The sequence below is a fragment of the Nothobranchius furzeri genome, chromosome 6, assembly GCF_043380555.1.
Source record: "Nothobranchius furzeri strain GRZ-AD chromosome 6, NfurGRZ-RIMD1, whole genome shotgun sequence".
Taxonomy (NCBI): Eukaryota; Metazoa; Chordata; class Actinopteri; order Cyprinodontiformes; family Nothobranchiidae; genus Nothobranchius; species Nothobranchius furzeri.
The window spans coordinates 33,498,265-33,516,609 of NC_091746.1; the positions used below are offsets into that span (position 1 = coordinate 33,498,265).

At 43.8% G+C, this 18,345-nt stretch overlaps 1 protein-coding gene across 1 annotated transcript in view; it reads left to right on the forward strand.

Moving 5' to 3' along the window:
* crhr1 (corticotropin releasing hormone receptor 1) overlaps nt 1–18,345 on the forward strand; it is a 54,345-nt gene that overhangs the window by 32,592 nt on the left and 3,408 nt on the right. The window contains exons 5-10 of the mRNA XM_054747196.2: nt 539–621; nt 9,253–9,359; nt 11,417–11,537; nt 13,864–14,017; nt 14,103–14,163; nt 14,432–14,504. Of these exons, the coding sequence (XP_054603171.1) occupies nt 539–621; nt 9,253–9,359; nt 11,417–11,537; nt 13,864–14,017; nt 14,103–14,163; nt 14,432–14,504 (599 nt within the window). The remainder of the gene's footprint in view (nt 1–538; nt 622–9,252; nt 9,360–11,416; nt 11,538–13,863; nt 14,018–14,102; nt 14,164–14,431; nt 14,505–18,345) is intronic.

Sequence of the window (18,345 nt, forward strand, 5' to 3'; positions counted from 1 at the left end):
AGGCTGTGGTTGGCACTAAATGCGCTGTGATTTATTATTGTGATTGTTCAGTAAAACAATGTTGATTTTATATTTTCTCATCAGGTTGACGCAGTGATAGCTTGCTCCTGTTGTATTGTGTGCCCCTTTTCTGCAGGTCTAAAAGCAGATTCCTGTTCATCATTGATTGTTTATCTTCCTTCCTTTTGTCTCTTCCTTTCTCTTTCACCTCTGTCTCCGTGTCTGGTCGGAATTACAAAGCATTCAAAAAACAATAACAATAAAGTTTTAAGTATCAGGCGTGACATTAACAGCAGAAGCATTGATGCTCTACCTGAGAGTAAATCTGTAAGGCTTGTCACCAGCATTCAGACATTAATTATGTTTGCTTCACAGCCAGACAGGACACGGTAAAAAAAATATATATATATTGTTCCAGACTCAGCATCCACTTTGCAACCAACATGTTTGTTCTCACAGAAAAGTCTTCACTGCCACCTTATGGCCAAAACCAGCAACATTTTAACAAGCTTTATCATTTTTTTGTGTTTGTGTTCAGATCGTGTCTATAGAGAGTGCCAGTCCAATGGTACCTGGGCCCCTCGAGGAAACTACAGTCAGTGCACCGAGATCATTATCCTGGTGAGACTGTCCAGGGTGTACCCCGCCTGATTGCCCATTGACCGCTGGAGATAGGCACCAGCCCCACGACCCCACGGCGACCCACACACACACACACATACACAGCATTTGGTCAAAACAAACCAAACAAATATGTATGTATACAAACAAACACATAAAATATATACACATACATCCATACATACCTAAATTTGTTTGTTTGTTTTGATCAAATTTTGGAAAGAAGTCCTCAAAAACTACTAAAAAGTCATGTTGGTCTCATAAACCATGAGTACGTGTGTGCGTGTGTGTGAATATGTGCGCGTGCGTGTGCTTGTGTGTGTGTGTCTTCTCTCTATCCCACTGAGCCACGCTGTTTCATCATTCCTCTTGTCTTCTGATTGGATGAGATAACTGGCTGTTGGCCATTTAGTGATTTGTGATTCAGATGACAGAAGGATAACAGAAAGAGAAATAGATGTCCTCACCTAGTGGAGCTCATTTTCATTAAAAAAACCAAACATGTTTAGTAAAAGTTCTTTTTTATTGTTGATTAATTGTTTTTCAGGTATTTATCCCCTTTCAGCTATGATTTAGTAAAATTCTTAAGATTAAAATTTTTGTTTTTTGTTTTTATTTCAAACATTAACAATTAAAAAATTAAGTAAATGGAGGTAGGTTGAAGTATTCACTTTTAAGGCCCTACCCTCTTTACATATTTAGTGTTTCAAAAGAGAAAAAAAAAATCAATTTAAACTAAGAGTATCAATTCATTCTTTAACAAATTTATGTCATGTTGTGGTGAAGGAATCTAACCCACGACATACAGAATCAGATCTGAGACGGTGTAAAATGTTTTAAATAAGAATTTATTTAAAAGGGAAACCAAGGAAGCAGCGTAAACGTAGCTGAGTTCTTGCACGAGGAAGCTGGTGCGGGAAAAACTGTGGACAGATCGGAGTTAGATCCAACTTGCGGATGGAACAGGGAATCAGGCTTATGTGGAGGACTTATGGTCTTGGAGAGGTGGGAACTGGTTTGAGGGAGGAGTGGTCCGGTCTGGGTAGCAGGGACTGAGATCCAGAAAAGAGACGTGGAGGGAGCTGAGCTTGGGGAGGTCCAGGGAGGTTAGGTGGGCAGCTGGAGGCGGGTCTGGCCAGGGGAGAGGCTGAGAGACGAGCGGAGTTGGAGATCCAAATGGTGTGGGCTCCAGAGTTCTGCCAGTCAGAGATGAGTGTGTAGGTTTGTCTGGGAACAAGAGCAGGAGGTCACAAAGGCAAAAATCCAAAATCCAAAAACACATCAAATCTCAAAAATCCATAATCCAAAAACAAATCTAATTCTCAAGAGTTTACAGAGCTCGAATAAGTTTCACAAGTGGCTGTTAGAAGGTACCCAGGTAGAGTAATCATCCAGCGAAGTGTAGGAGTCTCCCAGCTGCTTAAATACTCCTGGCCAGCTGATGAGCAGATCTGCTGCAGCTTGGTCACCTCCAGACACGCCCACCTGCAGAGGGAAACTCAAAAGACAGGGAGTGACAGCAGGGAAATACCTCAGACCGTGACAGTACCCCCCCCCCCCTCAAGGGACGCCACCCGGCGGCCGAGCAGAGGAGGAGGAGGAGGAGCGGGCCAACTCGAAATCCCGAATGAGAGAGGGGTCATCGATCCATGACCTCGGGACCCACTGCCGATGTTCCGGGCCATAACCCTCCCACTCGACCAGGTACTGGAAACCTCGGCCACGAGGTCGCACATCCAGAAGGCGCTGGACACGGTAACCGAGGCCCCCGTCAGCGAGACGCACAGGAGGCGGAGGGTCGACAGGAGGGCACAGGGAACTGGAGATGACAGGCTTAAGGAGGGAGACATGAAAAACGGGGTGGATCTTCATGTGGGACGGCAGATCCAAGCGGACGGAGGACGGGTTGACGACAGCAGAAATCGTGTAGGGGCCGATGAATGTGGGGGAAAGTTTTCTGCAGTGGTCCTTTAATCTGATGTCCCTGGTGGAGAGCCAGACGCGCTGTCCAGGCGCATAGTCTGGGGCAGGACGCCGGTGCCGGTCGGCCAGACGCCGGTTGCGTTCTGCAGTCCTCTGTAGGGCCTGTTGCGTGGCCGCCCAAACCCGTCGGGCCCCCTTCAGGAACTGAGGAACGGAGGAAACTGTGGTGGGAAATACAGAAGGGAACAAACTGGGTTGAATACCTGTCGAGGCCTCGAAGGGGGATAGTCCAGTGGCGGAGGAGACATGGGCGTTATGGGCGTACTCGATCCAAGGAAGGTGGGTACTCCAACTGGAAGGGCTAGAAGAACACAGACAGCGGAGCATGGCTTCTACCTCCTGATTTAGCCTCTCGCATTGGCCATTTGACTGCGGATGAAAACCAGATGTTAGCGCCACCTTAGCTCCTAAGCAGGTGGCGAAGTCCCTCCACACCCTTGAGATAAACTGAGGGCCGCGGTCAGAAAGTATCTCCGCAGGAATGCCATGGAGCCTAAAAACATGCTTAACAAGCAGAGTGGCAGTGTCAGCGGCAGAAGGTAGAGCCTTTAGCGGCACTAGGTGACAAGCCTTGGAGAAACGGTCGATAATGGTCAAAATAACCGTAAAGCCTCGAGAAGGGGGAAGACCGGTGACAAAGTCTAGTGCAATATGGGACCAGGGCCTGGAGGGAATGGGTAGCGGATGTAATAGTCCAAAAGGGGGTTGGTTACTTCCCTTGTTGCGGGCACAGGTTTGGCAGGCGGAAACGTACTCCTTGACATCCTTAAACATTGTTGGCCACCAGAAGGACCTCCGAATTAAGGCTACGGTACGACTGATACCAGGGTGGACAGAAAACTTGGCGGTGTGGGCCCAGTTAATCACCTTATGCCTGACGGAAGGCGGAACAAACAGGGTGCGGTTGGGTACCTGATTGGGACAGGGGTAGTTCTTTTGAGCCTCGAGCACTTGAGCCTCGAGCACCTGATCCCGTATCTCCCAGGTAACGGCTCCCAGGACACAATCCGGTGGTATGATGGTAGTGGGCTCGGGATCCGAATTCACCGAGAACTGTCGTGAGAGAGCGTCGGGCTTGATGTTCTTGTTGCCTGGTCTGTAGGAAATGATGAAGTGAAAACGTGAGAAGAACAGGGCCCACCTGGATTGACGTGGGTTGAGTCTCTTAGCTTCTTTGAGGTAGGAGAGATTTTTATGATCCGTCCATATCACAATGGGGTGCTCAGCTCCCTCCAGCCAGTGCCTCCACTCCTCCAAGGCGAGTTTCACAGCTAGGAGCTCACGATCTCCCACATCGTAATTTCTCTCGGCAGGAGAGAGACGCCGTGAGAAGAAGGCGCAGGGATGGAGGCGGTGATCTGTGGGGGAGGTTTGAGAAAGCACAGCCCCGACTCCAGTGTCCGAGGCGTCAACCTCGAGAGTAAACTGCTTTGCAGGGTCTGGACGGGTGAGAATAGGGGCCTGAATGAACCTCTCCTTTAAGTCACAGAAACTCCTGGAGGCTTCAGCATCCCAAATGAAAGGCCTCTTAACTGAGGTTAGTTGTGTTAAAGGGGCGGCTATCTGGCTGTACCCTTTAATAAACCGACGATAGAAATTTGCGAAACCCAAAAATCTCTGTAGCTGTTTGCGTGTGGAAGGAGTTGGCCAGTCTTTAACTGCCTGCACCTTTTCGGGGTCAGGTCCCAGCCTTCCACTCTCCAGTACGAAACCCAGAAACTTAACAGATGGGGCATGAAACTCTCATTTCTCCGCCTTAACGTAGAGCCGATTCTCGAGTAGGCGTTGGAGAACGGCTCGGACATGACCAGTGTGTTCCTCGGGGGTCCTCGAAAAAATCAAAATGTCATCCAGATATACTGTGACAAACTTGTTCAGGTAGTCACTCAAAACAGTGTTAACCAGGTTCTGAAAAACGGCAGGTGCGTTCGTGAGGCCAAAAGGCATGACTAAATACTCAAAATGTCCTATTGGTGTTTTGAAAGCCGTCTTCCACTCATCTCCCTCTCTGATGCGAACCAGATGGTAAGCATTTCTGAGATCCAGCTTAGTGAATATGGTCGCATCTTGTATGGGTTCAAAAGTGGATGACAGTAAGGGTAATGGATACTTGTTTCTCACCGTGATTTGGTTTAAACCGCGGTAGTCGATGCAAGGCCTCAGGGTGCCGTCCTTCTTGGAGACAAAGAAGAAGCCAGCACCCAGAGGAGAGGTGGAAGGCCGAATTATGCCGGATGCCAGGGACTCGGAGATGTACTTTTCCATACTTTCACGTTCAGGCTTGGAGATGCTGTAGAGACGGCTAGAGGGAAGAGGTGCTGCAGGGAGAAGATCTATAGCACAATCGTAAGGGCGGTGAGGTGGTAATGAGGATGCTTTATGTTTAGAAAATACCTGCTGGAGGTCGTGATATTCAGGCGGAACCCCGGTGAGGTCGGGTGGTGTGGTCTTCAGGGCTCGAGGCTCGGAACTAGAACGGGCTGGTCCCAAACAGGTTAAATGACAGTTATTGCTCCACATTTCCACTTGGTTTGTGACCCAGTTAATACGGGGGTTATGGTTCTTAAGCCAGGGATGACCCAGGACCACAGGAGACTGAGGGGAAGGAAATACAAAAAAGGTGAGTTCCTCACTGTGGTTACCTGACGTCATAAGGCGGATGGGTGCAGTCTTGTGAGTGATAGAGGTGAGGGAGCCTCCGTCCAGAGAGGATACACGGTAGGGTGTTTGTAGAGGGAAAGTGGTAACCAGGAGTTGCTCCACTAGCTGTTGGTCAAGAAGATTTAATTCACAGCCAGAGTCAACTAATGCGAGAGAGGGAAGAGTAATGTGATTATGTGACAGAGAACATTCCAGCAAACACCGAGAGTTTGAATCTGACCGATAACCTCCCACCAGTACTCTCGGGGCTACTGATGGGACCTGGAGTTTAACTGCTTGGGGCAGTTGGCCACAAAATGTCCAGACATGCCGCAATACAAACACGCCCCTGAACTCATGCGCTTGTTTCTCTCCTCTTGGGTTAATTTAGCTCGACCAATCTGCATGGGCTCACTGGGGGGCGGAGCTGGAGCTGCTGGATACACATTTTGCGGACAGTTAAGGCGAGAAGGTAAGGGGAAGTTGTTACCTCTTTGGCGTACCTTATGTCTCTTCTCCATCCTACTGCACAGTGCGATAAGGCTCTCGAGATCAGGTGGTTCCTGGCAGAAAGCGAGTTGATCCTGAAGCTGCTCGTTAAGAGCCTGGGTGAACGCCCCCTTAAGTGAGGCTTCATCGAGGGTGGAAGTGGCGGCTAGGGTCCGAAACTCTATGGCAAAATCCGCGATTGAGAGCTTCCCTTGACGTAAGCTCCAAATCTGTCTGGCCACTTCAGCCGCTGACTCAGGCTTGTCAAAAGTCATTTTAAAATCCGCCAGAAACTCATCCAACGGACTCTTAAGGAAGTACGGGTTCCGGCTTTTTGCCTCCGCCCACCGGAGTGCCTTACCTCGTAGAAGACCGATGATGTAGGAGATCTTAATTTCATCGGTGTAAAAAGACTCCGGAGATCGCTGGAAAGCCAGCTGGCATTGGAGGAGAAAACCTCGACAAACCTCCCGGTTGCCGTCAAACGTCTCCGGTGGAGGAGAGGTCGCGACCCGGAAGCTGGGCAGACTGGATGGTGCAGGAAGAACGGGTCCGGGCAGACTCTTGAGCGGGGGATGAGGCTTGCTCCGGGGAGGTGAGTCTGTGGCTTAATTCCTTTACCATCGTTCCAACTTCAAACAAGGTGTGGTTAGTGTGGGAGAGTTGATCAGACAGAGCTTGGAGTGAATCACTGTGCTGAGCTAGGGTGGCGGAAACGACAGAGGGAACTGATTCTGTACTGAGGTTAGAGGAATGGCTGGATGATTCTGTCATGTTGTGGTGAAGGAATCTAACCCACGACATACAGAATCAGATCTGAGACGGTGTAAAATGTTTTAAATAAGAATTTATTTAAAAGGGAAACCAAGGAAGCAGCGTAAACGTAGCTGAGTTCTTGCACGAGGAAGCTGGTGCGGGAAAAACTGTGGACAGATCGGAGTTAGATCCAACTTGCGGATGGAACAGGGAATCAGGCTTATGTGGAGGACTTACGGTCTTGGAGAGGTGGGAACTGGTTTGAGGGAGGAGTGGTCCGGTCTGGGTAGCAGGGACTGAGATCCAGAAAAGAGACGTGGAGGGAGCTGAGCTTGGGGAGGTCCAGGGAGGTTAGGTGGGCAGCTGGAGGCGGGTCTGGCCAGGGGAGAGGCTGAGAGACGAGCGGAGTTGGAGATCCAAATGGTGTGGGCTCCAGAGTTCTGCCAGTCAGAGATGAGTGTGTAGGTTTGTCTGGGAACAAGAGCAGGAGGTCACAAAGGCAAAAATCCAAAATCCAAAAACACATCAAATCTCAAAAATCCATAATCCAAAAACAAATCTAATTCTCAAGAGTTTACAGAGCTCGAATAAGTTTCACAAGTGGCTGTTAGAAGGTACCCAGGTAGAGTAATCATCCAGCGAAGTGTAGGAGTCTCCCAGCTGCTTAAATACCCCTGGCCAGCTGATGAGCAGATCTGCTGCAGCTTGGTCACCTCCAGACACGCCCACCTGCAGAGGGAAACTCAAAAGACAGGGAGTGACAGCAGGGAAATACCTCAGACCGTGACAATTTACACCTTTATATTTAAAAATAATAAAGAACATGGAAAGGAAAATATATATATAACAACGTCACTGCTGCAACTGTGCATTCCAACAAAGCAAGGCTCTTATTTATACAGCATCAATAATTTATAAACTTTTCTAGGAATTTTACTGCTCTTCATTTCTATATGAATTAAAAATGTGTTCTTTGAATTTTCTTTTAAATTGGCTGATGTTCTTACTTTGCTTTGTGTCATCTGTTAGACCATTCCATATTTTAATACCTGCCACTGAGATACACCAGCTTTTTAATGTTGTTCTGAAAGCATGTGTTTTAAAATTCAAATGGGCTCTTAGGTTGTACCCTCCATCCTTTACATGAACCAGTTTCATTATTTTTTGGGGAAGTTGGTTGTTTTTTGCCTTATACAGTATTTGTGCTGTTTTAAATTGAACCAGATCTGGAAATTTCAGTAATATGGTCTTTATAAATAGTTCATTAGCATGATCTTTGTATCCTGCTTGATTTATTAATCTAATAGGTATGAAAGTGAAACATCTTTCAAAATTAAGCAGTCCAATTGTCTACTTTCCCATGTGACCAAAACCCCAGTCAGGTTAAAGTTTAGATTATCATTTCCTAATTAAAACTAAGTGAATAAAGTGATTTATTTATTTAATGACCAATTAGTTTGCTGATCCACTTACTTACAAGCTGCGACAGATTATATGTATAATTAAACTAATTTCATTTAAATAAACATGAGTTATACCTGACAGATATGATGGGGAAGAATGGAACATCCTAGTGATAAACCTCTGTCATGTTCATTGGTACTCAAATGTATACTGTATGTAAATATTCAACCAACAGCCTAATCCCCAGCGAGAAACTGAAATCAGAAATGAAATAGATGACTGATTTATGTAATATAAATAACTGATCTTGCTTTGTTGTAACATATTAAAAATGAATACATGTAATACTGTTATAAAAACATTAAACAGGAGCTTGTTGAAGGTTCATCAGTAATTTTTTATAAAAAAAACTTTGACACTTTAAATTTAATGATAGAAATAAACGAGTCATTTTTCAACTAATTGTAGCAGTGAATCGCCAAAACCCATGTCCTGGTTTTTTGTCATGTGACCTGAAGAACTCAAATTACCAGGGATGTTTCTCAATGGCAAGGCGATGTCTTACGAGGTCCTTCCTTGGTCAAAGAAAATGGTTAAATGGAACAGACTTGCATCATGTGACCGCCGCAATCACGTAATGTCACATGACACGGAAGATAACGTTATATTTTATATGTATATGTTTCAATATAAATATATAATGAGCCTTTTACTTTTTAAATTGTGTATACATACTGGTTAATATAAATAAGTAAGCAAGATACTACCTGCTAGCCACTGAAGCTCCAACTACTAAGAAACTAACCAGTCATAGATAACTGCTTTGGATTTAAAAAAAAATTCAGATATCAACCTGATAGCTACAATTAGTTGACTTACATTTAAACTCAGAATTTGCCCCCAAAGTAGGTGTCGGCTTCTGATGCGCCATACTTTTGAAAATACTGCATTGTACTCTGGGAAATTTTTGATCAAAGCTAGGCTACAGGACACTGCCTGTGTAGCTTGCTTAGCTTGCTAAACATCTAACAAACAGAGAACACATGCCTCGGTAGAACATGAACATTGGAGCAAGCTTTGACGGCTCCAGATGACGTATTTTCTAGGCGGGGCCAAGACATCAATGCAAGGTTCCTTGGCATTGAGAAACGCCCCAGGACACTGTGATCAATCATCAGCTTCAGGGAACCTGAACATGAACATATATACCCCTGAACCAGGGGTATATATGTCAATGAGAGAACCTTGTCTGAGAACAGCGGAGTCTGAAGGTCTGAAAACCGTGGGAGTCAACCCTTTCAGGAAGCTGTGTTGGTGTTTGGGGTGTTAAGGATGTTTTCTTCATTTCTGTGTTTTCAGAAGAAGAGTAAAGTCCACTATCAGGTGGTCCTCATCATCAACTACCTGGGTCACTGCATCTCCCTGGGAGCTCTGCTACTTGCCTTCCTGCTATTCATGAGACTCAGGTAAGTCACATTCGACACTTTCTGTTCGCCTCAGCAGACTCAGTCATCAGTTAAAACCGCAATAGCAAATTGGCTTAAAATATTTGTTCATGCCTCTTCACAACATTGTAACATAGTATAGCTATAAATATACTGTGTCACTTAAATAAAACGGAAAACAAAACGTTATGTAGTTCTCTCGCTACGATCTAAAAACCTACATCAATACCACTTTTTGGACCGAAAGCAACCATTGGACCATCCAGTTGCTGAACCACACTTCCCTGGATCCTCCACCATTGCACACGCGCATATATAGCAACAGACACCACTGGTGTGAGAGGTTCTCCTCACAATAATATCAGAAAAGGAGAGAAGGACAAACTACCAGAGTCCCAAGAAGAGAAACACCATTTGAAGTTATGGACAACAAAAGAAGTTTGGACCTAGAAAACAGCCACTGGTGTTTAGCACTCCCCAGGTTTTCTTTGGCAATGCGGGTTTCCGGATCTGGCAGAATCGTCTCAGAGAAGATACCCGAAGGGTGATGAGTGTTCTGTGACCGTGTTTGCATTAAAAAAAAACTTCTGTAGATTTACTATAACAGTTTGAATACCCAATCAGAAAGTAATTTTTTCATAGAACCAGCATTTGTTGATAGGGCTAGATTTTTACCGGGGTAAAATAAAACATTTGCTGAATCAAGAAGCATTGTTTATTCTGTTTTCATCACTGGTAATGCCATACTTGAGTTACTGTGTGGAAGTTTGGGGAAACACATACTTGAGTAATCTACAATCACTATCCATACTGCAAAAACGAGCAATAAGGATAGTATATAATGTGGGATATAGGGAACACACAACAACACTGTATTTAAAATTACAAGTGTTAAAATTTATTGATCTGATAAAGTTTAAAATCGCAGTAATCATGCTTAAGGCAAGAAATAAATTACTTCCATGTAATATACAGAAAATGTTTAATGATGAAGATGATGGGTACAGTTTAAGAGGGGCATTAAACTTCAAAAAACAGAGAGTTTGGACAACAAAGAGGAGTATGTGTACAACAATATGTGGGGTTGAATTATGGAATAATTTGAGTGAAGATTTGAAAAAATGTGTAAAGGTAAATCCATTTAAGAAGAGCTACATAAAACATCTATTGGATGTTGATGAGCTGGGTTAAATAGAATTATACAAGAAGTTTATTGAGTATGTTTAATCTATGTGTTCTCTGTATTATTGTTATTTTTATATAGATATGTTTCTTAATTTTTAAATTTTGTTTTAGAGATAAGTTGAATAAGAATAAGTGAGAAGGGGGTAGGAATGTACACGTTTTACTTCTAACTACTCCTTTTCGGACTTTATTATTTGATTGCTTTCGTGTCGAGTTGTGTTGTATAAATTATTTTTTTTTAACGTTAGTTCGAAATAAAGTACAAGTCGAGTCAAGACCCCTTTCTCTTTGAGGGGTTCGTTCAGGGCCCAGCAGCCGCCTCGGAGAATACCGAGGAGTTATGGTGCATTCTATTTACGTTGGAAGTCATAACTGGGAATGGTTTCACACCCGAGTTGCCCGCATTCTGGGAATCATAGTCAGAGAAGTCAGGATTCCAACATGGTGACGCACACCTCCCAAGTAGCCATTGTTTGTAGATTCCTCTTCGTAACATAGCTTTAAGCTGTACGATCAAGATGCAAACAAAACTTTTAGTATGATCAGCTTAGTTGAAAGAAGTGGCAAGCACGACATGCAACATTGGTTTTAAATGCGCTCTTAAAAGTCTGTTTGGTAAAGTAAACGCATTTCACCCAAAAAGTTACGGTTAGAGTTGCCATTTTGGATGTTGAGGTCAGAGTTCTGAAATTTTTCAGTTTCCAACTGGGAGGTCTGACTTTGTGGGGCATTTCATTTGATTTTTCCTACTCGGAAGTCGGGATTTACGAGTTCCGAGAACAAATCAAACGCACCCCAAACTGTCTTGACTCGTTCTCATCGGACAAAACTGTTCAATTCAAAATGTTTACATAGATGAACTGTTGAAAAATGCTTGTCTAATCATGTGACAGGAGTATTCGCTGTCTGAGGAACATCATTCACTGGAATCTGATCTCAGCATTCATCTTGAGGAATGCCACCTGGTTCATTGTCCAACTCACCATGAATCCTTCTGTTACTGAAAGCAACCAGGTGACACACACACACACACACACACACACACACACACACACACACAGATAATGATGATAATCCTGGAGATGGGGTGGGTGATGATTGGTAACGATGACCTGTGATTTGGAGCATTCAGGCAGATGAACTGAAACAATGCTTGCACCATTAGATGTTTTTTAAGAAGCTGAGATTTTTGTCTGTTTGTCCTGCACATCCACAAACACGGACTTTTAAGTGAGACACACAGAGATTCTTTAAAGCATACTAAAAGGAAAACTATATATTTTTTCACTTCTGTGCCTCCATGTTAACATGAGATGGGGAGCATTTCAGAAATTTCAGCCTGTTTAGCATCACGCTAATTTTTATTTTGTATGCTGTCAAAACAAAGACAGCAGTTATTCTGCTGTTTTCTACATTTGTCTCCTCGTCCTGTCACCATTAAACACAAATTGGACTTAGGGAACTGTATTTAGAATAAATTCCTCTGTAGAATCTCTAGCTAGGCTCAAAATGGTCTACCTCTAAAGTTTAAATTGAATAGTGGAATCACAGCCAGGGAGACAACTTTCACACAATGAACACATGAAACATGCATTTGACTTGATCTTCACACACGCTCACAAAGAGTTTGCCCAACCAGTCTACATGTGTTTTGTAGATTTGGGGAAGGAGTTTGGACATTTGGGGGCCCTGTGTGGAATACCAGGCCCTTTGATATGAGTTCTCTCTGCAGGGTGTCTGGGCTCTCATCCTTTAGATGTAGGATGAGAAGCTTGGTCATCTGGGACAAGCTCGGAGCAGATCTGTGAGGCGGCTGTGACTCGTAGTACCAATCCACCTCTCAATCTCCTGCTCCATCTTTCCACCATTCTTAAACAAGACCCTGATATACTGATTTACTTTTTGTCTGTGAAGCACTTTGTGACTTGTGTCTGTGAAAAGTGGTATATATATATAAACTTCTTCTTCTTCTCCTTTTTAAAACTTTCCTCTTTGGGCTGGAACTTGTCCCTGACCTGGAACAGGTGTTCTACCCCTTTTTGACTCAAGAGCATGGTCTCAGATTTAGGCCCTGTCCACACGTAGCCGGGGATCTGCCAAAACTTAGATATTTTTCTACGTTTTGGCCTGTCATCCACACGAAAACTGAGTTTTTTTTTTCACACGAAAACGGATCTTTTTAAAAACTCTGGCCAAAGTGAAGACCTGCGTTTTCTCCATTTTGGGTGTCTGCGTGTGGACAGACAAAACCGGAGCTTTAAGGTCCGCAACGTCACGTTCCGCGACAAAAAAATGCTGACATCACGTGTGCGACCTGTGTTTACACTAGCCGACAGCATGGATGCCCACAGAGCTGCGCTCGCTTTATCAATTGTCCAAGCGCTTTCTGCTTGTTTGTTTTTGCAAGCGGAATTACTGCTCCTTGTGGAAGACCACAGACGAAGGACGAGGTTAAGAACGGGGGAAGCACTGCCGCCTACAGGTCTGGCATGTCCTTAACAACGTATTTATCCGAGTACGTGTGAACAGAGTTTTTTTTTTAAACGAGGTGGTGTGGATGCAAGTTTTTGGAGGGGCGGATATTCGTTTTTAAAAAAACCCGGCTACGTATGGACTAGGCCTTAGAGGAGCTGGTTCTCAGCTCAGTGATATAATAAATGCTAATTTGTGACACATGTGTGAGTCTCCTCTGTACGATAAACATTATGTCTGTATATTGCAAGAATGTAGAGAACCTTCACAGAACTAAGTTGAAGACATTTATAAATGATGTAGGAGAACATTAGACATCGTGGTGGATCAGAGCAAAGGGCTAAAGGCCAGAGTGTCAGTTCTGTCAGAGCTCAGTGAAAGAGGACAACTTCACTGAAATCTGAAGACATTGATTCTCCGAGGACAGGAAGATGTTTGGAGGTGTAAATATTTCATGCACTTCGGAGGAGTTAATAATGAAGCAATTAAAAGAATTTCCTTCCCACACAGTTCCAGCTGGTCTGTTTCCAATGTGCTGTTCATTAGCATGAATGACTCATGCACCGATCTAGGCCTCCTCCTTCATTTGGTTGTTCTCATCTGCCAATTTCTTAAACAGCCTCCTTAACCACACCAGTACAACTACAAATCCCACAATCCTTTGGAACAGCTCTGTTCTCCTAATCTACCTCCCTTCTCTCTTCTCTTCCTCCCCTCATCCCTACCTGTTTCTTATCCTCTTTCTCTTCCTTTTCCCTTCTTACTTCTTTTCTCCTTATCCTTGTTTCTCAATCTCTTGTCCTTCCTAAATCTTCTTTTTCCTCTTTATTTGTCCTCTTCCTTTGTCCTCCTCCTCCTCCCACCTCAGGCGTGGTGCAAGCTGGTGACAGCAGCATATAATTACTTTCATGTCACCAACTTCTTCTGGATGTTCGGTGAGGGATGTTACCTTCACACTGCCGTTGTTCTCACCTACTCCACCGACAAGCTCAGGAAGTGGATGTTCATCTGCATTGGCTGGGGTTTGTTCACCTTTTCCACCTGCTCTGCCGTCTCCCTTTTCCCGCCAGTTCTGTCCTCTCACCCGTCCATCCATTCTGGTCATAGGTATTCCGTTTCCTGTCATTGTGGCCTGGGCTTTTGGGAAGCTGTACTATGACAATGAGAAGTGAGTCACACAAAAACACTGAATCTATGTCTCAGTGGTCCAAGTGGAGCACAGGTTAATGCAACACATCTGTACCTGCCAGGTGTCATGTGACACCAACCTGAACTCTGCAGGTTAAGGATGTCACTGAGTTCCTGATGAAGTATGTTGAACAGAAGACTTTGTTTCATTGCAGCGGACAAAAATCCAGAATTTCATCAGTTCACAATGTCACAATCTCAATATTTGTCTGATTGATGTCTAATGGTTTCTGTGTTTTAACTGGAAGATGCTGGTTTGGAAAGAAGGCAGGTGTTTATACAGATTACATCTACCAAGGTCCGATGATCCTGGTCCTGCTGGTAAGCCCACCCTAAAGGATTAAGATCTTTTTCTTTATGTCTGTGAGATTATGACTAATCTTTATGCTGCCTTCTTGGACAAATAGTTGAACAGATTAGTTTTGACTGAACCCAGATCAATTGACTTTTATATCGGGTAACAACACTGGTCTCCTCAAAGCACTACACAAAAATTAGTGAGACAGTTTCAGATCCAGCCCAGATTTAGATCCAGCTAGATTATAATCTAGATCATGTAAACTGGAATCAGCAAATTTTATCTAATCTTCACCAACACAGCCCTTCATCCTGAGCAGAACAGTGGAGGGAAACTCTTTGAACAGAGAGTGTTTAGTTTTAATATGGGAGGGTTGAACAGGACACACTTCAACATTGTCACAAGTAAACTTCAATACAGGCTATGATTCAGTAGCTTCAATAAACATAATTTGTATAGTTAAAACAGAGAAACAGGACTGGACCCCTGAAACCATCACTATTGATGATCATTCAAAAGCAGCTGCAAGTTCTGCATTATCTTTTATTATTATCTAGGCTCCTCCCACTCAGTGGACAGGACACGCCTCAATATATCCATTTTTGATTATGTGAAAAGCTGACAGGAGTCAGGTCTTGTTCTAGTTGGATTAAAGCTCATGGTCTTTAATCAAGTGTTTGACACTAAGCCGATACACCTGTGGCGAAGCGGACAAACAGCCCACATATTGAACAGATCATCCTAATAGCATGATCAAAGCTGAAGGCAGGTGACTGTGACACAGGTTAGCATTCTGTTATCATGCTAATTATTTAACAAGAGGAACGAAACGTCCTTCAGAAATAGAACTGTGATGAACCATCTTTAGTCTGAGGAAACGGGAAAGAGACACTGATGCAGAAATGTTGGCCCTGTCAAGTTTTCAATAAAAAATAGAGAAAACCAAATCAATGGAAGCCATCCATTCATTTTCGGCCGCTTATCCGAGGTCGGGTCACGAGTGCAGTAGGCTAAGCAGGGAGCCCCAGACTTCCCTCTCCCCATCTTTTGTACTTTCTTGCTGTGTTTGTCTTCAAATTCCATTTTTGTTTTTGTTTTTTTAAACACAGATAAGGTTTTTCTTTACCTTGCTGACATTTCGTTTGCGGTTGCAAACATCTTCAGAGCTGACACGGATGGTGGCGTCACTTCCTACTCAGTTTATCCGTGGGCAGCAGAGGATGTTGTCGCCTTCTGCTGCCTGCTCTCCCCTCTCCCCAGCCACTTGGCTGGATTCTCATCCCAGCTGCTTCACACTCGGCTGCGAACCGCTCCAATGAGAGCTGGAGATTACTGGCAGCAACAACAGTAAATAAAACATGGAGAGTAAAGGCAGCAAAATGAATAAATGTGGTCAGTCTGTCCTCCAGCAGCATAACTAAAGGGATTAGAATATAAATACAGACACCTTCTGAAAACTGATTAATGAGCTGCAGCACAGCCCGGACCAACATACATTTCTGCCATTTTGAAAAACTAGAATTTAAAAAATGTCACCGTTTTATATGAACACTGTTTTGCAAATCTTTCACCAGTTTTGCTTTAATTCCAGATACTGTGTCTGGAATCACTGCTGCTTCTATTTGGGCTACATTTAGATAAGAGTATAATGCAAATTTTACAGCAATATAAAGGTTTACAGCAAAACGTTCTAACAAACAGCCATAATGTTTTTCAAATTAAGGTGTTGGCTCATAATTCTTTTCACTAAACCCTACTCAATCCATTCAGACCACCTTAAATGGGTCATATTTTGGAAAATCCACTTTTTGGAGCTTTTTTAGCATGCAAAATTGTTGTTTCCTCGTTAAAAAATACCCCAAAACCCATTCTTGGCTGCATTTTCCTGTTTCAGCAGCAAATTTTGAATTTTATTTAGAAATTCCTGAAATGGCCTAATATATAAGTTGTACGTCACTCCATCTTCCTGCTCCCAACATCCCTGTTCCTCCCCCAGAAGCTAGTCTCTGGTTCTGAAACCTGAAACATGTCACATATCCTGGCCAGCTCAGGATGTGCGCATAGACCACAAATGTCATGTAACAGACTTGGTATTCTAGTGGTAAGTGGGCTTGCATGCAGTTTTGTGCAGGTTCACATCCTCTCAATCAATCAATCAAAGCTTTATTTATAAAGCGCCTTCCGCAACCCTGTCAGGAAGCCCAAAGCGCTGAACATGGTACAGTACAAAGTTAAATAAAGTGAATAAATCAGAAAATAAAAGCAATTCAAATTACAGATTACAAATTACAAAAAAAGGTGAAACATTCTAGTACAGGGATTCCCAAAGTGTGGGTGCGCGAGCTGCCGCTAGGGGGTGCGCGAGGTGAAAAGTGTAATGGCTGCGGAGCTCAGAGAAGTCTGTCATGTGTCACCATTATTGTAGAAACTCATTTGTGGGTGGACCAAAGAAAAAGTAAGTGGGCACAATAAATGTAATTGAAAACAAGTATATTTTTGCGTGCGCGCGTGTCCTCCACATGTGCCCTAGCTTCATAATAACAATGCGTCGAGCTTCAGCTCTCTGGCCTGCGCACGCCGATATTTTCCGTATTTGATCATTTTTAACTATGTTGGAGGAATCTGAAGGTGGTGAGTCATTCTGGCAGATTGTAATTAACACCTGTCTCATGCAGGTGTTCTGACATTGTAAACCTCACACACAGAACATTGTGGATGTAACAAAATAACAAGAAATGATTCCCATTCAGGCTATTGACAACGCGCTGAAGATCTGAAGTTCAGAGTGCGTCTGTCAGAGGTCAGACACGTTCCAGCGGAACCACGGCTCACGGGTGCACATGTGAGCACATCCGGGCTGGGCAGAAATTTAAATAGCACCAATAACGAGACGCGGTGACTTGAGCGGCTGTGCCGCGCGCGCGTGCACACGCGCACACGCGCACACACAGGTTCAATAAGCACGCACGCTGCTTTAACTCCGGCGCGCAGTCAGACTGAAGGCAGAAATGAACGCTGCCTCCACCGTGATAAAAACTTTTAAGAGGTTATTTTTCATTCATGGTCAAATTAAGATATTAGCTTCTGGGATGAGTCGGGTCCGCTCCAGCCAGTGACTCCTCATGAACCTGACCACAAGTCCTGTTACTGCACCATTTGTTATTCCAGTCCGCATGACAGCGGATCGCAGATTGAGCCACACCATAAAACAGCAAAAAGTCGGTCTGAGGCAAAAGTGAACATCATGGCTATATCTTGTCCCCTATTGACATTTGATTACGCACAAGTAGGTGATCAGCTCAGGTTTACGCAGAGCAGAAGGAAGGAGAGCGCTCTGGCCGCACAGGTTAAACGTTCCTGCTTTAAGAAAACCGTTAAATTGCATTGTTTATGTGCTACCTGGGCACTCTAAATATTTATTTAATATTAAATCAAAGGAATTTGTAATGGTATCGAATGTTTATTAATTACTATTTAAAAAATGAAAGTGATGGGGAATTTTTTTTAACCCTGTCTGTTTAGCTTGACATCTGATATATATATATATATATATATATATATATATATATATATATATATATATATATATATACATATAAATAGAGCCATGCCCCGATGTGGGGGCGGGGTGCGTCGACATGGTCGGGACATAGAAGGGGGTGCGCGGCTAAATAAGTTTGGGAACCACTGTTCTAGTAGAAGACAAATGTGTAAAACAAGGGAAAAAGTGAACCAATGAAAACTGTGAGATAAAATCAACATAAAAGAGGGCCAAATTCAAACATGTTCAGGAAACGCCAAGCGGAGGAGGTGGGTTATTAGGCGACTGTTGAAGACTGGCAGAGATGGGGACAGCCTAACTGA